Raw genomic sequence first — 26076 nt, forward strand, 5'->3', positions numbered from 1 at the left:
CAGTTAACACCTTTTAATGTTTAGTGTCAGAAAGACTGCATATTATGGAATAAACATCAGCATTTGTTTCTCCCCTCTATGATAGCTTCCAATAAAATATTTCATATCAGACAAACACTCCATAAGAACAGAGTTTACAATAACCATTTGCTGAAAACAGGGTAGATGCATTTTTCTGGTGCAGGTATACACCTTCCCCAGGATCCTCAAAACATTCTTCCTGTCTGTGCAGGGAAGAATTCAGGGCTCAACTGAATATATCAGGTGTACTGAAAGTTTCTGAGATAAGAATACTCCAGTGCAGAAGACATCTCAATGCAATTGAATCCAATACTTATACAAGGGGATATTTTACCTCTATTTGCATCTAAAAAAAACAAACTATGCACTTACAAGGACTAAAAGAAATTTAAAAAAAATCAGACAAATGCTCTAAGTTATCTATTTTTATTACAAAATTACACTTGGTGTTAGTTGCATACAACAGCATAGGCTGACAGTGTTACACAGCTGCTCCCGCGTAAGGCAACAGCTGCAGTGCCTACTTGCACTAATCAGGTTACTCTATATCCCCTATAGTTAAGTTACCTGCAGTCACTACTGCAGCAAACTCATGAGACAGTGTTAGGAACCGCAAGTGGGTAAGCCACGACATGAGACAGGGTTTTAGTGCTTCACAGAGTTGTAGAGTTACTGTTGTTGGGAAAAACCTCTAAGATCAAGGCCAACCATTAACTGAGCACTGTCAATGTAATAGGTATACATTGATGTATTTTTAGTTAGGAACTAAAACCTTTACGTGGTACATTTCAATAATTAAGCCTTAATACATTTCTTGACTGCAGCTAGAGCCATCAACAGTAGCAGCAGCAACTCAGGACTATACAGCAGTCTGCACTCCTCTTCCATTGCAATACTTACAAATGGACTTTTAACTTGTTGATGACCCTACTTAGTACAGCTTTAGAACAGCTTGAGAGCTTAACACTGTTTTCTTTCATCTTCAGTTACTGTTCTTTATCTGTCAGTGTGCTGCTCTGCTCAGTGCCTGAACTGTGCTTGCTCTTAAGGGACCTTCCAATGTATCTCCAGTACTCTTTTCGGATGGTGTCTTTTTCTTTAGCCAGAATTTCACACAGCTATGAAAGAAAAACAAGAGACTGGAGTATTAAATCAAAAAGCTTAGAGAATCCTTAATTATAAAATGCATACAACATGTATTTCAGGTAGCGTTAGAAATATGTTCCTCTGCAACATTTGTTTTATTCATGGGATTTGTAACTGTTTAATGACATCAAACTGATGACAACCCCAGTTGGTAGCCAACCAATCAGACACTGCACAAAAATCCCTCCAGGACCATTTCAGTTGTAGGAGTTCCCTTTGACTCATTTCCATGCCTACCACTCATCATCCATGCCAGCCTAATGCACCCTGTAGTAAAGCACACTATACTTCCTGAGAACCTCAAACATCTTTTAGCCACCCAACAGGCCATAAACCACTTAATTCCAAACACTAGAAGATCATCCTGCTCTTGAATCGTCAATACTCTTGATGGACTGACGGGAGATCTTTTATTTCTATTTTTTCCCTCAGCAGACTGTCCTAAAACAGTTCTCCACGCAAGTCAGTAACCCTCTCTCATGCAGCATTAAGAGTTGGTGAAGATACTTCTACATGTTTGGGTTTTTTTTTAAATTTTGATCTGGGTAAGAAGCACAGTAGAAATCAATACTACTTGCAGGACAAGCTGTGTAAATTTTACACCGTCTTTACACTACAAATGTTTTAGTAAATTCCCTTTTATTATGCAGATGACATTGCCTTAGTGAAATGGAGTTAATAAATTAAGAGTTTTGATGTCTAAATAGAGAAGTCAAAATCAGTGAAATAGTATAAAGGGGCCAATTACACTTGTTTACAATCTGGTCCTGGAACACAACAATAGAAAAGTGCTGAGAAAGAACAATGTTGGAACACAAAGACTCCAAGTGAAACTGCAGATCTAATAACATCAAGTTCCAGTCAGTCCCACAGTGAATGGAAAGTGTTCTCGTAAAAACTGCACTACAAACTGCACCAAGGAACAGTCAAGTATGAAACTCTGGGAGATACACAACATTGCCAGAAGTAATTTATGCTCTGTAGGAAGTGGTGCCTGACATTTCTTACTGATACACCAGTGCCTGCTGGCCATAAGCTAATTCTGTCAGCTTTCTTAGAAAGAGCTAAAAAGGGCCAAGGGAGCTCAGTTGGATATTCAGAGAAAAATTCATTAACCTACAGAGAAGAGAGTGAGTTAATGCTACAAAGTAAACATCCAAAACTCCTCAATTGTTCAAACATCTTCTTTCTTCTGCAGGTAGTATTAGAGACCTTCCTTCCCCACCAAATGAAGAAAATTTTAGAAAATTTAATAACTGGCTAGTTATTATTTATATTTAAATTCATGAGATCCTTGTGACTGTCTGGCTTTTGTGTTAAACTCTTCATAGACTTCTCATGATTAACAACTAACCTGTTCTGTTTAGGAAAATCAATCTCATTTTGTCAAGCTATACAACCAGACAGGAATAGGCAGCATCCCTGAGAAGAAAAAACAAGCTTTCAAAATGTACCTCCAATGCCTTGTTGAGTGTTTCTTCCTTGTTATCGCACTGGTTTTCTAGCATATCTTCATATATGTCCACAAGAAAGGCAATCAGATAGGGTGAACTGTGACTGGGCTGTAAATTCAACAGTTCCTCCAGCAGATTTGGATATTTAGAAAGACCACGATCCTGTAGAATCCTAGAAGAGAGGTTAATAGGCTTGACACATAATGATGGGAAATCTGGTGTGAATAATTGCATTTTTGTTATGATTCCTCTACTTGGAGATTAGGTTTGAAATCAGGCCGCAAATACAAGTAAGTCAGAAAGTAAGCAGCATGCAGCACCAGTATAGCCTCATGTTGTAGTAAGCTGGTATAGTTTTTGTTCAACTGAACAGGAATTAGACAAAAAAGCACGTTAGTTATTTCCTATCTATGCTTTTTAACACAGTAACATTACTGTGGTCAAGTTTTTAAAAGCATGAGAAGTACTTGTAGTCCTTCCACAAGAACTATACGGCCAGAAGCTTAGTGAAAAGTTACAGAGATACTAGGTTAGAATATTATAAACCTTTGTGGCAGTATTTGCCTGCCTGCTTAAGCACATTACACTAGGACAAAAAGAAAATAGTTCTTTTTAATTAAGAAGTAGGCATCAGACGCCTTCCACAGATTCTTTGCCTCATGGAGAAATACACCTCACCCTTTTAAGTAGTTCCAAGCACTCTCATTATGTGGCACTGCTGTGATCATCTCAAGAGTGTACCTGCAAGAAAAAAGTAACAGGTCATGAATGCAACTGATAACAATGCAGTTAGAAATTACCTGAATGTGCTCAGAAGCTTCCAAATGCCTATCTCTAGCCTATACATCACTCTTTTTGCAGATCATCTCACCTGGGTAGATCAAAAATCACAATATAATAATTAGGTGTCTCAAAGAGGCAGATACTATGTCTTAAGATTTAAGTGTTCAATTTGCTGGAATTTATAATAATGGACCAGTTCTCACAATTATTAGCAAAAAAACCGAGAAAACAACATAATACACTCTCCTGGTATGCTAAAGGAGTAACTTATATCTTGATGCTCAGAAATGGCAAGGGGCTGAAAATGGCCAGAGTAACTGAGCTCTGTTAATATGACTACAGGTGGTATGTTTGGTACCTATTTGAGTAACTTTTTTTCATCAGGCTGCACTCAAGCAAACCCACAGAAAGGCAGAGCTTGAGACAGCTCAAACAGCCTTCTGCAGCATTTCTGTGAAAGCAACAGTGAGGCAACGGCTGTAAAAGCAAAGCAACAAAAGGCACCTCCGATACAGCCACAAAGCCACATTTCATCTACACAAAGCAGATTTATCTTCTGGCTTCTCCCAGCATAACCAGGCATTCTGATGAATTTCAGAAGCTGCAGATAGAGGAGTATCTGACAGATCAGGAGTACTAAAAAAATACCCACAACTGTAACTGTTTTTAAAGATTCTCCAGTCACTGTGACAAAGAACAAGTTTATAAACCAACTAGCAGTTCTATAATGACATCTGGGAAATCTTAATCTTAGCTAGTCTGTTTCTTAAGATGGCACCCAATTATCTTGAGAAGATCAGGAGAGAATGTCCAATCTAAACCCTGGAGATAAAATGTTGAAGATATCAAAGTCTAAGTCATGGAAATGGTTCAGATTCACCGATCTACAGGAAGGTTATAAACTGGAAGAGAAGTAAAACTTCTAGAAGGTTGAAAAGACAACCATGAAAGATGGTGAGGGCTGGGATCCTCTATGAATAATGTGCCAAAGGATTCAGAGATTCAGTCCTTCTTCTGAAAAATAACTCTGTAAAAAATCGTAGTACCTTAATTGCTTCTTCACTTTTGACAAGTATCTTCTCATAACCATCAACCCTAATCAGCAGTCTGAGATGTGCAAACCGTATGAAGGGGCTTCTCTTACTACCATGGGTAGTAAAATATGTCTAGAAACCCAATGTGTCTTCAGTTGCAAACATGCAACCTGGAAACAGTGAGCACAAAACTCTTTCCTGGAAACTGGCCATCTTACAGAGGCAGTTTTCTTTGTGCCAATCACATACTCCTGAAAGCTTTCTTTTTCCAGTAGCATCAAATTCCTCACAAAAGGTAACTTTTCTTCCTACAGTCCATGTCAGTGTATTGGGTTTGCACGGCCTGTTTTTTGGTAGCAGAGGGTGGCTACAGGGGTGGCTTCTGTGAGAAGCTGCCAGAAGCTTCTTCCATGTCCATCAGGACCAGTCCCTGCTGGCTCCAAGGATGGATATGCCACTGGCCAAGGCTGGGCCCATTAGAAATTATGGTAACACCTCTGTGGTAACATATTTAAGAGAAAAAACAAAGGTGGTTGCACAGTTTTATTTGCTGCAGACACTAAGGTCAGGGAAGAAGGAAAAGGGCAGGGGTGCTCCAGGCACCAGAGCTGAAGAGTGCCTCTTTCCAAACTTTCTAGGAGTAGAATACTAATGAACAGCACAGCAGGGTCACAGATCTTTGCAGGTTGTCCTACTGTAACTAGTTCACCATAAACCCTAAAGTTTTGTTTGCACAATAAACAGCAGGCCAGGAAAAGCAAATCATGATAGCAGCTTGTCCAGGATAAGCAGAGCTTGCTTCAGTCTGACACTTGATCTGCTAACCGTGAATGTTAGTCCCAGAAGTGAAGAAAAATCAGGGAACAAAGCCCATGAGGACTGTAAAGTATTCCTTTGCTTTCATGTTATGGAGACTGTTTAATATGAGCCTGAATAGCATTACTAACCGGACTTCTCTGTCTAGGACTGCTGGGTCATCATAGCCAGTGGTGTTGAAAATGACAAAATGACGTTGGTTCCAAACAGAGTTGTTTCTCACATCTTCTCTCAAAAGCTGGTCCACGTAGTCCAGTTCATTGTCCCATAATTTGAACTCCTACAGAAAGGGAAGGAAGAGAGAGTATCACAATCAAAAGTTTTTATTTTTTTTAAATACATTTTTGTTTTTAATTTGCCTGAACATCACATAGAGCCTTTTTTGAAGAAATCAACAGAAAGTTTAAAAAAAGAGTACAGGTGAACTAGGAACATGCTACACTAGTCAGTGGTACACAGTGGTATTAGCTCATCATTAAATTCACACACACAACAGTAAGTAGACAACAACCCAATTCTTTGAACTCGTCTCCTAAAAGGCAAGTTTATAGCTAACCTCTGCCACACATTTAAAATGCAGGCTATTTAAAGAATCAAGAGTTCTGCAGACACAATACCTGAATAACCCATTGTCTGTGTTGCCAGGCATGGTAATTTTTGGCATCTTGGTTAAGAATGTCAGCTATGAACTCAAGCTCTTGGGATGGATCCTGCAGCCACTCAACCAGCACCCGTCTGTGATGCCTAATGACGAGAGGAACAAACTCTAAATTTTTTGGTGAGTGTGTATTCTGTATAACAGCAGCTTATAGCAAGTGCACCACTTAGGAAAAACCCCACTAGTTAAATACTTGAAATTTAGCATACCAGAACATTTCACTTGGCACTGAGAAATCATGATGCATATTTATATTATAAAAAATTCTAACCACACATACACAATGGCCAATCATCTCATTTTAGACAAGTAATGTTCACTTTGACTATGAGTGTGAAATGACATAGTTCCATACTCATGGTCAAAGTCTTCAGCAGAGTAAAGTTTTCTACTGCTACATAATTTCTCTAGCAATAACAATACTGCTCTTTTGCCTATTCCCATTAATTTTGGAAAAAACCCAACAACAGGCAGGGAAACTCCAAAACACAATAAAAGAAAAAATACTAATTTATATGTGTCTTCTTGGTTGCCTCTTCACAAGTTTGGTTTTTTTTTTTTTTTTTTTTAACCTGTCAGACTTATTTTGGCAGTCTACAAATCGAAATTAACAAGAAAACAACACCTGCTTAGCATGTCATAATTGTATGCTCAGAACAAATATCTGAAAGGAGCTTTGACATGATGCAACTCCATGTAACTCCTTCACCACAACTGGACAATTTACAAAACAAATATTATCTGCAAAAACATTAATAACGGAAAAGAAAGCATGATTTTACCAGACTTGGTAGTTCTTTGGCTGATCTTCAATGATAGCTGTAATGTACTTAAGTTCCTCATGGAGATCCTTTCCCAAAGACTGCAGGAGAACTCTCCGGAAATGCCTGTATAAAGTCAAGCATATGAACACTGAAAAAGGACTTTTCTAAAATCCACAGAGGAGTGTGGAATTCACATGGAATCACCTTTGTTCACAGTTCTTGTAAATGATATTGAGCTAAAAACAGTGCAAAAAGCTAAAACTAATGCAAAATCCTTAACCACATATCTAGTTCTGTTAAAGGGCATTCAATTATTGAACAGCAGAGAACTAGAATATGACTGGTTGCAACAGTATATTATCTAAGATTGTAACAATCATGTTCAAGTTAACCTGTACCAATGATAATTTTCTGTCACAGAAACTAAGACTTCTGTGCTTGAAACAATACAAACGTTCTGATTTTATGGAAATTAGTGGAATGAAGATGTACAAGAGGTACTTGTTAGCTTGTACGTAAAAGGCCCTACTCTGAATATCAGAAATTCACTGTTCATTTCTTACCTAACTTGACAGATCTTTTAAAATGCACAAAGTATTAGTAGTTTATTTTTAGTAGTAAGTACATATATTATTTGCTGTTATGTTTTTATGCCTCTTCTCAAAGTCAACTGAGGGCATCTTCAGCATTTTGCTATGGACACATTATCACGTAAGTAATCTAATTTTAAACAGCAAAGTCCTTTTTGAGGTTAACCCTGAACTTGACTGATAATATCCTTAGAGCCAAATGCATGAAAACCACTGATTCAAAATGAGGCATGGGAAATACAGAACAAAGGCTTTCTTTGGAAGCTCACTTGAAAGCTACTCCTCTGTGTAAATTCAACTAGGCATGCCCTAATTCAATAAACAAAACATTAAAGACTTGAAAGGTAGGCAGTTGAATGACCACAGAAATAATCCCAAGATTACTACATACCATACTGTATAGTTTGCAGCATTTAACTCAATGGCATCTGCTGTTAACTTGAAAGCTCTTTCACTTCTCTCATCCCGCTGCAGAACAGCCCGGAAGTAATCATAGACATCTCGGACTAAATAGAGAATAGCATCTTAGCCAATGGCCTGAATAGGGGGTAAGGTTAATAAACCTTTGAAATTGCTTCCTATTTTCTGTGCTCTAAATACAGTTCTGTAAAACAAATCATACCTATCGATCTGAAAGCATTTTCCACAGAGACCTGTGTAGGATATTAGCACACCACAAAGCTGCACAAGTATCCTAGAAGCACACCATCAGAATAATAGTCAAAACAATCATAAAAGGTCTGTGCTGCTTACTTACACTACTTCACCAGCAGCAAGAACTTCATGTTTTGCTTCCACTTGTGGGCTGGAAATGCCTTGTGACATGAACCACAATGTCTGCTGTATTACCTCTTAAGCCATAGGATTCTGAAGGAGAACCTTGGCTATTAACACCTCAGGTGAAGATTCAGCTTCAAAGATGCTTGGTGAAAATGCCACACACAAGCACCGTAACACAATGAATTAATTTCTTCACAGTATCACTATAGAAAATGTTATCCAAAACATGAAGTCCTGTTTCAACAATGGTTAAGGGCAGAATATATTTAAGACTTACATTTTTCACTGTAGATGATCTGAACAACAGGATTTGGCCCATCATTTTGAGGAACAGGTTCAATATCAGCCCATTCCTTCCTGTCCCTGTAAATACATGTTTTTGTGTTTTCAATAATTCTAAAAAGCGCAAAATGCTATTCAAACCATGACATGCATGAACCTGTGTCCAGTAACACATCCTCACTGAACAGTCCCTACTATTTTAGCTACATTACTACTGTCTGTTACACAGACCAGCATATAAATACATAAAGGTGTCCCCAGCATAAGAAGGACATGGAATCAGAGCAGGGCCACGATGCTGAAAAGAGGACTGGACCACCCTTACAAAGAGAAATTGAAAAAGCTGGGGCTCTGCAGCTTAGAGAAGAGAAGGCCATGTGAAGACCTCAGAGCAGTCTTCAAGTATCTTAAGGGGCCCTACAGGGGAAGCTGGAAGAGGGATTTTCCGTCAGAAACTGTCATGATGGGACAAGGAGTAATGGGTACAAACTGAGAGAGGCAAAATTTAGGTTAGACATTGGGAAGAAATTCTTTGACTGTAAAGGTGGTGAGACACTGGACCAGGCTGCCCAGAGAAGCAGTGTATGCACCAGCTCTGGCGGTGTTCAAAGCCATGTTGGATAAAGCCCTGAGTAAACCGATCTAGTGAAAGGTGTCCCTGCCCCTCCGGAAGCTCCCCACTCCTGCGGCCCCAGCTCCGCCACTCCGCGCCCCGCAGCCCGTGCCGTGCCGCGACGCGAAGGTCCGGTTCGGCCCCGCCCCGCGCCGCCGCAGCCGTACCTGTACAGCACGTAGCCGGCATCTTCCCCGTCCTCCTCCTCCTCCAGCAGCTGCCCGAAGCCACCCTCCGGCTCGCTACTGCTGCCCTCCACGTCCCCCTCCGGCTGCGGCTGCAGCTCCACCGCCGCCGCCCTCCCGTCCGCCGCCATCGCTCCACCGCCGCTTCCGGGACCCGGCTGCACCCCAAAGGCGGGGGCGGAGCGGCGGCGCGGCTCGACAGCGCCGCCCCTGGCGCGGAGGGCGCGTGTGGCGCGTCCCGGGAAGGCGCCCGCCTGCCCGCCCGCCTGCCCGCCTTCTCGCCTTCCTGCCTTCCCGCCTTCCCTTCCTCCGCTAGGGAAGCGCCCGCCGGGCTTCCTCACGGAGAGTTAGTTCACTCAGGGGAGGGAAAACGACGCCTGGCGCCATCTTAGGCTCAGACAATCTCACAGGACAAGGCAGAGGAATTTGCCCACTGCAAAAAGGTGGAACTGGAGAAGGTTTTGAAACAGCCGCCTTTAACGAGTGGGAGAAATTGGAGAAGGCAGCAGACCCAGCAGGAGCTGGGGATGTTTAGCTGGAGAAACGGAGGCTCAGGGGTGACCTTATCACTCTTCAACTACCTGAAAAGAGGCTGTAGCCAGGTGGGAATCGGCCTTTTCTTCCAGGCAGTGACAGGGCAGAGTCTCATACTGCACCACGAGATGTTCAGGGTGGACATTGGAAGAATTCCTTCCCAGAAAAGGTGATTAGACATTGATATGGATGAGCCAGGGTAGACTGGGCCATGGTCTAGCTGACAAGATGGATGATCTCAGAGGTCTTTTCCAACCTAAATGATTCTGTGATGCCCTGATGTGCTGTTCGTCAGCAGGACAAAGTAGCTGAGGACAGTCATTAGAGAGAGCAGCTGATGCAGTGTAGGGATTTGTAATTTGGGGCATTTTGAGATGCATTAGCAAGGAGAGAATTAAAGAAAGGCAGAGCATGTGCAGTAGCAAGGGCTGTGCGTACATCTACATCTGTACTGTATTCTCAGGGAGGTGGGAAATCATTCCATGTGTGGTGGAAATGGTTAAAGTCTTAAATTTTGAGCTTGTGTGTGCTTCACGTGTTTTACAGTGATTTTATGGAAAGAAGAATGGTGCCACAGTGACAATGAGGTAGTATAAATGCACAGCTGCAAATTCAGACACAAGATCCAGGACAAGGAAGAATCAGGACCACAGGTGGTTCTTGTGTCAATGAGCAGCTTTGTCTCCTTTAGGAAGTCACTTGAATTCTGTGCTTTCCTTGTCTCCCTGCCTTTTCTTCTGCCCTGTTTTATTCTGAGGACTTAATTTGTTCCTGCCAGGATGTTCGTACAGTGACTCTTTGGAGTGCATAGTGTGGTTGCTGCTCTGGGTGTTGCAGTAATATAGACTATACTAATGTAATGGAGAATAAAAACCAGAGAAATCTACTGAAAGTCTACTTTGAATAACAGGACTATGAATACAACAGAAAGGGAATGGGCTATCTAGAGACAGAGAGGATACCCAGCAGCACCTAAGAGAAAGAAAAATGTTATAAAGTGCAGAATAATTAAAAAAAAAAAAAAAGAGAGGAAGAACAAAGACAGGCATAAGAAGAAACGAAGTGTATTAAAAACAGATCAGAGGAAATTTGTACATATGAATGAGAGAAACCTCAAATGCAGTAAATCCTGTTTGCAAGAGACAGAGCAGAAAGAAAAGCTGTTGTTCCTGACCCATGGAAAGACAAGTAGCATTGCAAGTTTGTTAGACACCAACAGCTCTCCATGGACAGGGGGCACCATGAAATGCAGATCTTTAAGAAATCTGATTTATTAGCTCTGCTATTTGAGCAACAATTGTGGTTTTTGGTAATTTTCATCCAGAATTCCTACGTGATGATTTGGCCCTGCCATTGCTTATGCTGATATCATGTTTACCAGCTATTTAATATGGATTACAGACAAACCGGATCCTGCAATAAGAGCTTATTTCCTCAGAGTGGCATAACAGGACAAGAAACAAAAGTGATTCTCTCTGATACCAGCCACTGGATTGAGCTGGTCCGAGAACAGCTTGCAAATGGCATGGGAAGGACAGCAGATCATACAGCTATCCCTCAGGACTGTCCTCAGGACTCAGTTCTGTATTTTCAGTCTGAAAGTGTGGGTTTTTGTGTCTGTGGATTGCTTCAAAAGGTTTGAGGGACAGTACCTGAGAAAACTCAAGCCTGTTGAAGGAAGCTGAAGCATTTTACAATTAAGTTTTGTCCTCATGAGAGCAGTTTAGGAGTCTGCCAGCTGAGGAAATGTGAAAGCCAGGAATATAACTAAGTTTAAGATTATGGACTAGATTGAAATGCAGTGGGATCACAGGAAGTCCTTCCAGAAAACATACCAGGTCTCTGATCCATTTCCAACCGCTCAATTTAATTTACTGAGCTACAGACTCATTGTGCCATGCTAACCTCAGTCCTCACACACTCTGAATTAGGCCTGCAAAAGCAGGATTCTGCTTTTGAATGAATCTGCTTTGAAAAATAATACTTGGAGATTTTCTTGCTGCATCACTCATGACTAAAAGTGAGTTGAGATCCTTTATGTTCAGGTTGAATATCTGTAAAGACTTCAAGGTAATATTCAACTTCAAAGATAATATTAAAACCCAGCCTGAAAGCTTCTACTTAAAAATATTCCAACAGCTAAAACCTTTTCGGAGGAAGCAACAAATAGGACAAGAGCTGGGATTAATCACTAAACAGAGACTGCAGTATAAGTAAATCTATATGTCCCAGCATTGTAGTGTCAGTTGCTAGTTTTCATCTGAGGAGGAGACTGGTAGTTCAGAGAGAAATTGGAGCTCTCTGGTGCAGTATGTGCAATAAGAGGTGGGTGTTGCTCCAAATGGGCTACTGGCAAGAATAGCTGTAGTGGAAAGGGAGCAGAGCCAGCATGGCTAGGGTCTCATGGACTCTGCTGCAGAGAGCTGGATTCAGGTTGCCTGCTGGGTGCCCTTCTTATGCTCTCAGGAAGGCTGCCAGCATTACACACCCAGAGTAAGGAGATGAGGTGTGTGCATAACATTCCTACAATTTTTATCAGTCATGCATTTCAGTTGAAGCGCAGGTGTACCCTCTGCCTCCTCTGGAATTCTGCTTCCCTCCACTCCCTCAGGTAATCAGCCCCTTGCAACCACCCCTGCCTGCCACGTCTGGGTTAGAAAGAGCAAATACCTCACTTTCAAGTGTTTCTGCATAAATATAAGTACCTTTGGAGAAGCACATAGGTATCAGGTATTTCTGTGTTAATACAGATGTGTATGTATGTAATATACGAATGACATATACAAGAATGGGTGGTTCCTAAGTCTGTATCTGGTGGGTAAGTACTGAGCCGACCTTACAGAACCAGGCTTTCGGAGTAAACATCTACAAAGAGTAGGAGGTGCACAACGTGTTTCCCAGCTTCAGGAAGCCCCGAGCAGGCAGACAGGACCGTTCCCTGGTCGGTACACACGGCCCGGCAGGGATCCCTCGGCAAGGCTGGAAGCAAGGCAGGGTCTCAGCTGCAGGACGCCTGCTGCAGCTCCGCGCCGGAGGGACCAGGGATGCTCCCCTCGGCGGGCCGGCTCTCCCAGCTCCTCGGGGATTCCCAGCTGCCGTGACGCATTTCTCTTTCTGACTGCCCGCTGGCCTCATGCAGTCAGTGTAAAGTCTCCGTCAGGATGGCACCAGCACTGTTGTAAAAAAAACCCCACAAAACCGCAAAGCGCGCTATTATGCAAACAGCTATAGGAATCAGTGTCAGGGGCGGATTTATTTTTGGGAACTGGGTGAGGACTTGCAGTGAGGGTTTGCAGAAGACCAGTCGGATGGGGTGTAAGTGATGGCGATCTCACGGCGATTAGGCCTCCGCGTTGGCTGTGCAGGCCTCGGGGACCCGGGGCAGAGCCGACCCCTTCCCCGCCCCCGCGGCTGGGCGGAGGGAGGCGCGCACCGCGCCGCCCCCGCCCCGCGCCCGCCGCCCCTCCGCGCTCCAAGTGGGCGCACTAGCTGAAAGTTAAAAAAAAGCAGCAAAACACCCCAAACCGCCTCAGACCCGGCCACAGGGGGACGGCGGCGGTGAGGCGGGAGCGAGTTTCTCGGGGTGAGTACGGCGGCGGGCCCCGGCCGGAGAATGTCCGACCCACGGAGGGAGCAGGGCCGGGGGGGGCTGTGGGATGTGCAGAGCCTCGGGAACGGAAGGGGCAGCGTTTCGGAGAGCAGGAAAACCCCTGGCTGTGATGCTAAGCCCATAGAAATGCGGCGAGACAGAGCTGGAAGGAGAGGCGGCGGGGAGATCTGGCAGGAAGTTTAGAAGGATTTGCAGGGAACTGCTGCTCCCGCAGGGCAGCCTGGGGTGGTGATTTATGCTTTTCCCTCAAGTCTTCAGGGCCCCCGCTCAGCCTGACAGAGGTGGGAATGCGTTGCAAGATCATCTCCTTGCCAGTGGCGTTGGGACGGGGCAGAGCCTTGTCTGGCTCAGTCCAAGTACGCACCGCAGTGCTGGGCAGAAGTATTGCATGCTGGGCACTGCAGATTCAAAAATGAAGCCGTGGCTCGGTGGTTCCCTGGGTTGATGGGTTGGTTCCCTGGGTTAATAGGTGGAGTACACCCATGCTATTTTCAGTTCCCCCTCTAGGACTTGAGAATGTGACAATTCCTGCTACTCTTTTACCATGGCAGGGGTTAGGGTGGTATTCAGTGGATCATCAGAATCTTGCTTTTTGCTATGCACTGGCGTGGTAAGATATATGGTGTTAAAAATACGGTCCAGCTCCAGGTGTGCAGTGGGTAGAATTCATCCCCTTCCCCTCCTGGTGCCGCTTTTTGGCTGTACTGCAGGAGGCACAGAAGGTGCAGAGGATTTTGTGGAAAATCCTGCCTGATCTGAGAAGCACTTAACTGGCAGCCATGCACTTTCACACCCACACAGACCTTCAAAAGCAGCTGGCCTGTGCAGAGCAGAATTGCACAGCAGGGTTTCATGTCAGCTTTTGCTAAAAGAGGCCTTTCTGATGTTTGAGAGAAAGGGATGAACTCCTGTGTCAGTGGGAGCAGAAAAAGAAAAATTTTTATCCTCTGGCTGTCAGCACCTCCATGATAGTACTACAGCAGGCAGTAGGTTTGGGACCCATCCCTCTTTGTCAGGGCTTTAGAACTTTGTGATTGGGATTAAGATGGGGGGAAAGCTGGCAGGAAACCAGCATAAATTTAATTGTCATATCTCTGAGTTTTCAGAACACCCACGTTTTCAAACTTTACATCTCTGTATGGAGTGCTACAGTCCTATCTTTCTACCATCCTTTATTTTTATTTTTCAAGATGTGGCTGGAATTTTACAACTTCTCCTGTTGCCAAGAGTTGAGATTTTTGTGCAGAAACATCCATCATGCAAGAAAACAGTGGAGTTCTCTAGAGGCCAAAAAAAGCGTTGGGGAACGGAGAGTTATTTGAAGAGAGGCAGACCACCACAGGTGCAGATTACTCTGAAAGGGAAGCTTTTTAAATGTAGCTAGGTTTAAGTGTGGACAGAGTTTGTGTGTGTATTGTGTGGTTACTTTCTTGATACCTAGAGCATATTCCATGAGCTTTCTTTATGTTTGTGAAGAGAAGTTGCAGAAGACTGAAATGCAGTAAGTCTGAGGCCAGGTAGTTGTGTGCCTTTCCAGGAGCATTTTCAGAGATTGCCCAGGGAAGGAAAACCTTTTGTTGCTTCCCTACTTGTGAGTCTGCTGAATAGCAGCACAGCTTGATATCTGAAACTCATGAAAGCAGTGGCCCTCACACTGTGCTGACCCAGTGCCATCAGCATTCTTTAGGCTGACTACAAGGATGAGAGGATGTCCAGGATGTCTACAGGGAAAGTAAGTGCCTGGGGCTTTGTGAGCAAGAGTGCTGTCTTGTGCAGGCTGCTTTTCTGGCTGAAAATGTGGCTCTGGCACCTACAGAAGGCTATGGGTAGACATGAAATAACCATTGAGATTTGAAGGAGCTGTCTGTGCTGATGCTCTGCTCTTTTTCAGCAGCAGTCACCATGAAGAGCAATAAGGATAAAGTGGGAAAGCCCAGCAGCAAAGAGTGAAGACTTTGGACGAGCTGACCTTCCTAATGCCTAGATGTAACTGCTCTGGCAAGCCTGGTAGTGCAGGATGATTAGAATGAGGAGGAAGATACTTTGGGCATCTTGCTTCTGCTTTGCAGCTGCCTTTTTCCTTGTCCTGACACTCCAGGTACAGGGGCAAGGGGGTGGGGTATGTATGAGATTGCTGTCAAAGCAGGACACAATTCTGTCAGATGACAGAGACGGCAGACATTTTCCATACTAGTCTGTGCTTCACCAGGAATTACTCTGTTAGCAGCATTGGCCTTGTGGTGATAGCTGACTCTGGAAGTGACATAATCCAGAGAATACCTTTCTTGTATGTGTCCTTAGCTCCTGGAGGAGTTTCTCAGCAATGCTGCAACATACCATGCTATGTTGTCTTGCCTCTATCCAGTATTGCCTCCTCTTTGCACGTGTTTGAACTTGTTAGGCTGGGGGACAAGGCTGGACCCGTGGAAAACCTAGTGGGTTTTTTAACAGCTAATTTTCAGAAGAAAGCTGGCTACTGAAGGGCTGTTTTCTGCCCTATTCATTTTCCAGGGAGAAAGTGGAAGTTGTGTTGTTAAGTCACACATGGTGTGGCTGTATTTCAGTACAGAAATTGTATTTCCTGCCTTCTCCTTACAATTTCAAATTAAAGCTTTTGCTGTTCTGACATAAGATGACCTGATGTCTGCAGTCAGTGAAATGCATCTAGTTTGACTGACAGAAACATAACATACTGACTTAGTGCTTGATACTTAAATTCTGGTTTACATGTAGATGTCCTGGCTAATGACAGTGACGTGTTGTGATATGTATGTTTATTTCCCTGAAGGTTATCACCGAACTGGGCAATTCAGAGAATAAGGTGTCAGTAATCTCCAGTTTACACAGCAGCCTATTAAAGCCTGGGGAGAGGCATGCTTTTCAGTTTAAAAAGCAGGAACTTCACAGCAGCTTCAAGACAAAGTTTGATGTAAACCACTATCCTGTCCTGCTCTGGTGGTCTCCCCTGACTGGAGAGACAGGGAGATTCAGTCAGTGTGGAGAGGATGTTTGCTTCTTTACTATAAACAAGACCTACCAGCACAATCAGATGACAAGAGCATTTCTGTTCTATGGTAAGAATCTATTTGTTTTTAAAGAAGTAGCTTTTCCTCCTGCTTAGTTCTTTCCCCACAGGGATTAAATATTCTAGGTGGCAATGATTTTGAACAGGAAATTTATGCAGCTCATTGGGTTAAACTTTGCCTGGTGCTGGATACCATTACAAGTGCTCTGTAAAAGTACTCTGAAAAGTGACCATGTACATCTCTAGTATTACTGATGCCTTGTCTCATGATGCTTTCCAATCACATGTACTCTCTGTTCATGGAAGAAAAGACAATTTCATTGCCAAAGCATTTAAAGACAGTCTGAGATCAAGCTAACTTTTTCCAGTCTTTTGGCTTGTCACCTCTAGCAGGGCTCTGCAAGGCCTTTGTTGCACTTGTGCAAGTCTTTTGTCTAAAAATGCATTCTCTGGTAACAGTGCAACTCCCCTGCCTCATGTGCCAAGAAATTACTAGCAGACTCTAAATGGAATGTAGTGAAAGAAACCTATGGATTCCATACAGGGAGCATTAGTTAGTGCAACCTTCTGAGCTGCTCTGGCTCTGCCACAGACTTCCCATTACATACACTGTAAAGTGAGTCTAAAGAGCATGAAAGATGCATCATTTAAAAGTAGACCTTACTTCCTCAACTTTTGTTCTTTTCCCCCATCCAGTTGTTTTTCAAAGAAAACCTGAGTTTTAGGTGGAAAAATAAATTCAAATGCTTTTCTCTGACTGGTATGTTCAGCTATTTTGTCTGGAAATAAAATAAATCTAGATAATGAATCTCATTTGCTCAATCTGAATACAGGTAAACGGGAAATATAGGAAAGAAGAGCCTTAAGATTTGTTGTTAGCAGTGAAACAAAAACTTCTCATCACTGATCTTTTTAGATCTCCAAGTAGGTCAGCTTTGTCAGATAATATGGTGGTTAATCATGAAAGCAAAGGAATAACAGAAAAGGAATGAGAAGTTGACCCAATTAAAGACAAAGAAAGCTGGATTGCATCACAGGAAAGCTGTAAAGTCTGATGATTTTGGTCTCTGGTAGTAGTTTCATTTGTCTTTTTCAGTATTAGAAGGATTGTTACTCTTCATTTTTAGCAGGCTTCTGGACATAGTTTACTCTGACATTTTTAAAAGACAATTTATGCTGGGCATAAGACGCTCCCTGTAGCTTTTTTTTTTTTTCTTTTTATAGTGATGCTGGCTATGAACTTTGTAAAGACAAATGTCAAAATATGCAAAATTTTTACGTATTTTTAAACCACAGTAAATGATCTCACAATGCCAAAACAGAGAGTTTTTCTTTCTCTCCCTCTCTCCCCCCTGCCATGGTGCAGTGAGCTGTGAGTCTGCAAAAAAGTGTATTTTACTTTTACAGATTTTCCCTCTAAAGAGCCTGCTGAGTTAAAACTGGAATATTTGTATTTCCATGCTAAGGCTGGATCAGAGCACAGTTTCACCTTCCAAAGAAAATGCAATAATTTCCCCAGTACTTGATCAGTAAGCTAGTCAAGAGAACAATGATCCAAATATTAAGAAAAGTACTTTGCAAAAATACAGGGTGTAGATGTTTCCCAGCACAACTACTTTGTTAGGAACACCAATTTTTCTGCAGCTTGTCCCAACTCACTGTTCTGGCCTGGCCCTCAGTGTAGGTTATAACTTTGTCAAGTGTCGCTGTCTTTTGTTTTGAAATTAAATGTGGCATCCCCTTGCTAGACTTTGTCTCTGCTTTTGGGAGAGAGTCCCAACTCCACATTTTCAGTGTCACGTAATTCATAAAATGTAGTATTTAGTGTGAGCTGCCAATGTGACTGAGTCAGCATGAGCTGGAACTGTCAGGGCCTCAGGAGTGTTGTTCCTATGAGAGAAGGATGTCCAGCTGCTCTGTACTGGAGCACTGAGTTCTTGGAGTTTGACTTCTGAATGGAAGATGTCTTCTAAAATGCATAACTTCTAACAGCATACATATTTCTCTTCTGCATATCTAAGATTTCCAAATTAATAGTTAGGAAGTGAAATTGCTCATAATTTTAGTCTTGTGGTGCTTTTTTCTATTCCATCATATGCTTCCTTATTTTCTTCATCTCATGGAGTAGGGGCCATGCTGATGTTATCTTCCATTTAATCCTTTTTGTCTTCTTGTTGGACTGAGATTGATTAAGTGTTGTATTAAATTCAGTCGTTCTGATGCGCTCTGATCTGTACTGTGTCCAGTTTTGGCCCCCTTATTTCAAGAAAGACATTGAGGTGCTGGCGCATGCCCAGAGAAGGGCATCAAAGCTGGGGAAGGGTCTGGAGAAGAAGTCCGGTGAGGATGGCTGAGGGAGCTGGGGTTGTTCAGCCTGGAGAAAAGGAGGCACAGGGGTAACCTTATCACTCTTGACAACTCCCTGACAAGAGGCTGTAGCCAGGTGAGGGTTGGCCTCCTCTCCCAGGCACCCAGTGATGGGATGAGAGGACACAGCCTCAAGCTGAACCAAGGGGACATTCCAGTTGGACATCAGGAGAAATTTTTTCATGGAATAGATTGTTAAACATTGGAATGGATTGCCCAGGGTGGTAGTGGAGTCACCATCCCTGGGGTTGTTCAGGAAACAACTGGTTATGGAATTAAGTGCGTGGTCCAGTTGACAATGTGGTGATTGGTCAAAGGCTGGACTTGACAATCTTGGAGGTCTTTTGCAACATAAATGATTCTGAGATTCTGTGATTTTATAGTGCATTTTTCTTTATGTTTCTCTTTGCCCAACTTAACGGTCCCCTAGTTTGGTAAGTTTTACATGTTGCCTTTTTGTCTTTCTCTATTCTTGCCTGTGTTTCCACCCCCTTTTCCCTGCGATACTACCTGAAAGAGGGAGCACCCTTGTAAGAGACAAACTGCAGTGCTGTGATTTCAATCCGCAGCATTTCGTTATTGTAGGTATGCACTGTTACTTCTCTTGGCATTACCTAAAACAGTGTTTTCAAAGCCAGACAGACTTTATGAATTTCTCCATGAGAATTTGATTAACTTTCAGTTTTCATCACCTTCTTCTGTCACAAAATAACACATCAAAAACAAGGTAACACATCAAAAACAGAAGAAGCAAATAGCATTTTTCCTTGAGTGGCATACCCTTTCATCCTTTTAGTGCTGAGGACCTGAGAATAAGACAGAAGGTCGATGTTTAATGGCCTGAAACATCCCCACCTGATGCTCCTGAAAGATCTTGCTCTGTAGGAGATTTTTATATTACTGACAGCTAACTTCTATCTCTGCTGCAGTAATGAAGTCTCATTTTAGTTTTATAAGGTCGTCCTTGGAGTCACTTTGGCAGGCTCGTATAGCTGCAAGGACCACTGGGCATTTTTTAAAATCTTCTTTATATCTTCACTTTTAGATCAATATTCTGTGTAAGACTTTTGCTAGCACCCCCTTCTTTTTGCCATCAGTGGTTTGATGTCAAGGGTAGAATGGAGAGTGAAAAGTTACAAGTGTGAGTGAGATGGTGTTATAAGCCACCTCTGAGGGATGGTAACTGAGGTTCCTTTTAATGGATTCCTTGGGTGAATTAGAATGAAACCACTCTGGATGGCTGGTGTGTATATATCAGCCAGGTTTATTTCAAAACAATTTAATTGCAGTGGAAAGGAGGTGTGTGGCTCTTCTGATTCTTTCCTATAAAAGTATAAAAATCTCATGAAGAAAATGTGTAAGGAAAAGAAAGAGAAAAAGAGGAGGAAGGAATAGAAGGAAGGAAGTAGATAGTGAAGAGGAAAAAGGCCACCTCTGATGGATCCAGTGATGTTTCTTGATCATTGCAATTTTGATGTCCATGATAGGAATGGTGATTGCAGTCTTCACTCATTGAGGGTAGGGGCCTGCAAAACAAAGAGTATGCTGGGTTATATACATTTAAATTGGCATGGGAACATTGAGATCCCTTCCCAGGGTGGGAATTTTTTGTGTCTGATGCAACAGTACAAGGCATGTGCAGTCTTCTGATGGAGAGTTCCTGGTAAGAGTTGAGGTGCTTTGCTGTTGTTTGTGGTCCATAGCCCACTGTAGAGATATGGCCGCTATTTGACCCTGCTTCTTGTGACTGTGCATCTCTGTCTTATGGTGAATGAGGAAACTGGCGTGGAGAAAGCATTACCCTGCCTCCACGGAATCTGCTGCTTACTGGCTGATCCCCTTAGTTGGTCTGAGTTCAACTTGTTTAAGATCTTATATTCCCAAAAGTTTTAGATGCAATCATCCATGGAGTTTGCTACACAAAGGTTGAGCTGACACAGATGGTAGTTTATCTGAAGATAAGAATTTGTGTTATTTTCTAAACCAGCTCTTCAGTGTTAGTTTCAGTTTTTGAACCTTTCTTGCTTAACAATATTAAGTAAAAGTTCTGTATGTTCAGTGCCTTTTCTTAAGTAGAAAACAAGATGGTGAGGAAGTATCTTGACAGAAACAGGGCAAGTTTGCATTTAATCTGCAGTAAGGCTGGTCGTAAGAGTGTAGTGCAGTAGTTATGAAGGGAGAGCAAGCAGTGCATTAATGAAGTGGTACTTTCAACTTAGTTTTGTACAGACCAGCCTTTGAGAAAAGCCATCTAGGTTTGTCCTAAGGCTTTGACCACAGTTTTCCCAGTTTCTGCAGTTGACTGTTTTTAGAGTTTAGACAGTATTCTTCTTCTACTATTGGCATTACTTTGAGGAGCTGTCTTCTGCCAGAAGCTTCTTCTTTATGTATTTGGTAGGCAGCTGTGATACATCACCTCTTAATTTTCTCTTTGAAAAGTTAATAGTTTGGCTTCCTAAGTCTCTACAGTATGATGTCTTTTAAAAACTTGAAGTAATTATTTTTTCTCCTTAATCCTGTCCAGGATTTCAGCATCATCCATTTAGTTGTTTTATTACTAGAACTAAATTGAGTTCTGTGGTAACTATTTTCTTCACATCGCAGAGGAAATGCCATCTGTTCTCCTGTTTAGAGAACCAGGGGATTATTAAACATCTTACTAGTCTCATTTCAGTGCATTAAAATATGAAATTCCTAGTGATCCTTTGAAATGAGAGGCCTTTAAACTAATATGACATGTAAAGAAACCATTTAATATTAACTACTGATCCCACTTCTCTAGGTTCTTCTGCTATGAAATTCAGTTTTATCTGTCATTATGCTCTTGTGCCTTTGCCTTAATTGCATTCTTTGAAATAGCTGCCTAATAGTGTCAGAGATGTGATGGTTGTAGTGCTGATACTAAATTAAAACTAGATTTTTGTGTCATTGTAGTTAGTGTTGCATGATAGAGAAGAGCAGGATGAACACTGTTTGCTTTTGTCTAGGTACTGACTTCAGTATAGACAGTTTACCTCTCCCTCGTAAAGAATATCATGACTGGGCCCTTTTCCATGAAGAGTCACCAAAAAACAACTACAAACTCTTCCACGAAGCAGCCATCACCTTATTCAACCACACTGCAACATTTAGCCGCCACTCTCATCTGCCACTGACCACTCAGTATCTTGAGGGTGTAGAGGTCCTGAAGTCATTGAGGTTCATGATCCCCCTGCAGATGAAAAACAGCCTGAGGAAAAGGCTTGCACCGCTTGTGTACGTGCAGTCTGACTGCAACCCCCCTTCTGACCGGGACAGCTATGTGCGTGAGCTGATGTGCCACATTGAAGTAGACTCTTATGGGGAATGTTTGCATAATAGAGATCTTCCTCAGCATCTCAGAAATCCAGCTGCCATGGATGATGGAAACTTTTTAAAAATACTGGCACAGTACAAGTTCATTCTTGCTTTTGAAAATGCTGTCTGTGAAGATTACATCACTGAAAAACTCTGGCGGCCACTGAAGTTGGGAGTAGTGCCAGTGTACTTTGGGTCTCCCAGCATTGTAGACTGGCTTCCTAGTAACAAGAGCGCAATCCTGGTATCCAGTTTTTCACACCCTCGGGATCTCGCTAGCTATATCAAAACACTGGATACAAATGATGAAGAATATGAGTCCTACTTACAGTGGAAACTGAAAGGGGACATTTCCAACCCAAGACTGCTTAGAACAATGAAGGAACGCAAGTGGGGAGTGCAAGATATCACCCAGGACAATTACATTGACACCTTTGAGTGCATGGTTTGTAACAGAGTCTGGGAAAACATCAGACGGAAAGAAAAGGTATGTGTGAATTTGTGTTCGTGTCTCAGAAAGGCTTTAAAATGGCATTAGGGTCAAGTTTGTCCCAGGAATTTTGGTTACCAGATTTCCAGCTAGCTGACAGCCACGGTATTCCAGTGCCACTGGGCTGTGCATCCTCATGTAAACAGGTGTTGAGAACATGTATTCCTCCCTGGCTAGCTCTTTATTATCACACTGCTGAAGTGCAGTGTGTGAGCACATGACATTGACCTGATGGTCATTTTCAGCTGAAGGCTTGAGTTGTTCAGGGAAAAGATTTTTTTCATATTGCAGAAAGTAGCATAATATGTTGACCTTCTTCAGATGACCTAGAACATTTGGAGAGAGGTTGCCCAGAAAGGTTGTGGGATCTCTCTCCTTGGAGGTGTTTTAAGACTAAACTCAATTTTGCCCTAGGCAATTAAATATGGTTACACCTGTTTGGAAGAGGGAACTGAACTAGAGATCCCTGACTTCTGATCTGTCTTAAGCACTCTATCCCTGTCAGGTTCTGTGTATGTGTGGGTACATTCACATGCCCTTGCCTGTGTGCACATTTCCTGACTAAACACAAACTTAGAAGCTTAGTTTCTAAGCCAGGTTGTGTGTTTGTGAGAAGTCGTACTTTAGCTGATCACCATCTGAGGAATACGTTAAATGGTCAGCCAGCAGAAGAGAGATGGAGAAAACTTTTGAAGTAATTAAGGTGAGCTGAAGTGATGAGAGTTACAAACTGGCAAGCATTACACTTAACCAGATTTTTCTGTTTGAGTCCGTGCAAATCTGGACATATTTCTCTCTTTGGGTTAGGAATGCAGCCATGGAAAGGTAGAGAATAGATAGATACAGATATTCCTTCCCCATGCTTTTGTGGCTCTCTAATCAGTAAAGTTATGAAGACCAGTTTAGTCTCATGGCCAGATTCATGGTTTGTTTTTTTTTCCTTAGAAAAAGAATCTCAGTAAGTGTGTGCATATTTAAGATGAAAACAGAATATAATGATGAAAATATAACTCCTTGTCTTATAATTTCTTTTTGTGTGGGCTGGTGCTGCTCATTTGCAGCCAAACCTTATCTGAGACTCAGATGCATGACTTGTCAGCATGACTGATCTTGTCCCAGGCACCTGGGGGAGGCCTTCCACAGGGACATGGGTAGAGCCTGCAGCAGGAAGAAAAGTGTAACTGACGTGATTTGACAGTTTACTAATGGCATAGCACTTTTCTTTATTTGTCTGGGTCCCTGAATAACCCCTTTTATTTGTCTTCATTGCCAGGGATGGCTGCCCCAGCGGTGGGAGGCTCAGGTTAATCATCTGAGCTGCCCCAAGCCAGAGGCATTCTGGTTCTCATCATCAAACCCTGGCTGGATTTCTCTCCAAAAGATGTGGATACCAAGCTTTGAGCAATCTGAGAAAGAAGCCTGGGCACTGAGGCATCTGGTGGAAAGGAACAAGAATTTTACTGCTGAAGAATTTTGGACTCTTGTATTCAAAGAATAAACACAATGGACCTGTAAAACAGAGTGAGCGCCTCAGAGGAGTTCTGTGGAATTTTCTTTTGCAGGTGACCTTATTATTTAGGATTATTAGCCATGGGAAGTAGGTCCGTGAGACTGAATTTAGTATGTTCAGTGCTCAAGGGGCACCGAGAAATGCTAAACTGTCAAATCATTCTGCCAGGTAATATATGCGCATATGTATGCATATATTTATATTCAGAATGATTTATATTAATTGTCGTGTGTTCAACTGTTTGGGTATTAAGTTCCTGGTTGTCCGGCTTCTAAAAGCCCAGATTTAAGCACACAGCTAATTACTCTGAAGCAGATGGTTCTCCCTTCATCTTTAGATACATACCTGCTTGGACTCAAGACCCCTTTTTCCCCAGTCCTGGACCCTCCTTTGCTCTCTCTCTGCAAGGTGCAGAGCAGCTGATGCCATTGCACAGGTACAGCTCCTGTGCTGCTTTGGAGGTAGATTAAAAACTTGGGACTGTGTCTAGCTGTGGGACTAGCTCTTTATTATCAAATTTCCTGGCATCAGCAGATTTAAGCAGGGACTTGGCGGGCTTTGTGTCCTGACACTGAGTGCCAATGTACTGTACATTAGTGGTTGGCACGAGGAAGCACCATCTGTTAGTGTCCGGGGACAGATTGAATGAAAACGTGCTGGCTCAGATTTACCCACCATCTTTTGCTAAAAATAAGCAGAGCACATGAGTATCTCTACTCCCCAGAAATAGGGTTGGCTTAGATCTGATTTATCTTCTTGCCTTTCTGATGATGTATTTGTATTCTGATGGTAGTATTTGTATCATGTATAAACATGAAATTATATGATTAAAAGAGCAGGGATAATAGACAGTCCATTGGTGCTGAAGTCTTCAGTAGGCCCAAGAAGAAGGCAGCCTTCCTGTTTTAACACACAAAATCTCAAACTACTTAATCTGACGAAGAATAAAACTTGGTGATCTTAATCATCACTTGCCAAAAGACACATCTTTGCCTGGTATTTACTGTTGCAGTTTTCTTTCCAGGTTCTTTCAACCTCAGTCTGTGGAGGAGTCAATTTTCACAGGATCTGCAAAATGGCGGTAGCTGTGTGAAGCCATTCAGATGAGTGACACTCATTCATACACATGCCCATATATGATGACATGGGCAAATGGAATTACTAATCCAGGGTTCTTCACATTGTTGGAAAGGCAGATTTTCACCTGTGTGAAATTTCCATGGAATTGTTCATTGCACCAGGCTATTTTAAAATTTCTGTCAAACACACTTCTGTTTTATGAAGGGGTAGCCAAGGAGTGGCAATGGAGAAGGATGTGAATAGCATTTACACCAAGAAATTCAGCTGTGAAATTTACTTACCTTTCCTCACTAGAAATTTCCTCAACAAATAGCTGGTGAATTTTTAAATACTTTTAAATCTTTCAAAGGGAAGATGAGTTTTGATGCCATGAACAATGGAGTATTGGTCATTAGTATCAGTCATTTTTTTTATGAGGATGTATTTAGTTTTGATGAAGCAGAATATTCCCACTGAAATTTTTCACCACTAGTGTTTTGCTAGTGTGACACACTAGCATCTGTTGGGCATACCTTAAACACTTTCCCCAGTGGTCTGCAGTGCAATTGTTGACAAGGCTTCATGAATGAAGTTCTTTGGAAAATGACATTAACTGAAGTGACTTACAGGGTTCCCTAGATCAGGGCTGAAAGCTGGACATAAACCCCAAAACATTTGCAAAGGGAACTGCTGAATGCCTATCTGTTGCCGTGAATGTCTGTTTCACCTCCCAGTTTGATAAAGAAACATGAAGAACTGCATTTTATTGCTATTGGTTTTTTTTTTTTAATTTTTTTTTGTTGTGTGGTTTGGTTTGGTTTGGTTTGGTTTGTGATGTTCTGCTGTCCCCTTGGCCAAAACTCTCGAGCCATGTTGTTTAAAGACCTCAGGAACTGCAAAAATGGATTTTTTTTTCTTTGTTTTCATGGTGGAATCTGTCATATCCTGACCGTCTTGAGCAGCCTGGTAGATAGATATCATCCAAAGATATGAGACATATTAATCTCAATTTTTAGTGG

General features: G+C 42.3%; 2 protein-coding genes across 4 annotated transcripts; one reads left to right on the forward strand and one right to left on the reverse strand.

Moving 5' to 3' along the window:
- Window positions 1-431: 431 nt before the first annotated feature.
- FNTA (farnesyltransferase, CAAX box, alpha) lies at window positions 432-12795 on the reverse strand. The gene is made up of 10 exons (XM_059836991.1): window positions 12610-12795; window positions 9109-9458; window positions 8324-8409; window positions 7658-7772; window positions 6695-6799; window positions 5872-5998; window positions 5386-5534; window positions 3300-3362; window positions 2622-2793; window positions 432-1139 (listed from the first exon to the last, which is right to left on the reverse strand). Exons 1-10 carry the CDS (start codon window positions 12793-12795, stop codon window positions 1008-1010), a joined length of 1485 nt encoding a protein of 494 aa, XP_059692974.1. The 3' UTR covers window positions 432-1007.
- Window positions 12796-13083: 288 nt separating this feature from the next.
- On the forward strand, window positions 13084-25818 carry FUT10 (fucosyltransferase 10). Of its 3 annotated transcripts, XM_059874041.1 has the most exons (6): window positions 13084-13243; window positions 14461-14612; window positions 15165-15368; window positions 16059-16344; window positions 21650-22485; window positions 23762-25818. In XM_059874041.1, the coding sequence occupies exons 3-6, from the start codon at window positions 15288-15290 to the stop codon at window positions 23984-23986; spliced, it is 1428 nt and encodes a 475-aa protein (XP_059730024.1). In that variant the 5' UTR covers window positions 13084-13243; window positions 14461-14612; window positions 15165-15287; the 3' UTR covers window positions 23987-25818. The 3 variants fall into 3 exon arrangements, with proteins under 3 accessions (XP_059730024.1, XP_059730022.1, XP_059730021.1); XM_059874039.1 differs by lacking the exon at window positions 14461-14612 and having other exon boundaries at window positions 15162-15368; XM_059874038.1 differs by lacking the exon at window positions 14461-14612.
- The last annotated feature ends 258 nt before the right edge of the window (window positions 25819-26076 follow it).

The sequence above is a fragment of the Haemorhous mexicanus genome, chromosome Z (genome assembly GCF_027477595.1).
Source record: "Haemorhous mexicanus isolate bHaeMex1 chromosome Z, bHaeMex1.pri, whole genome shotgun sequence".
Lineage (NCBI taxonomy): Eukaryota > Metazoa > Chordata > Aves > Passeriformes > Fringillidae > Haemorhous > Haemorhous mexicanus.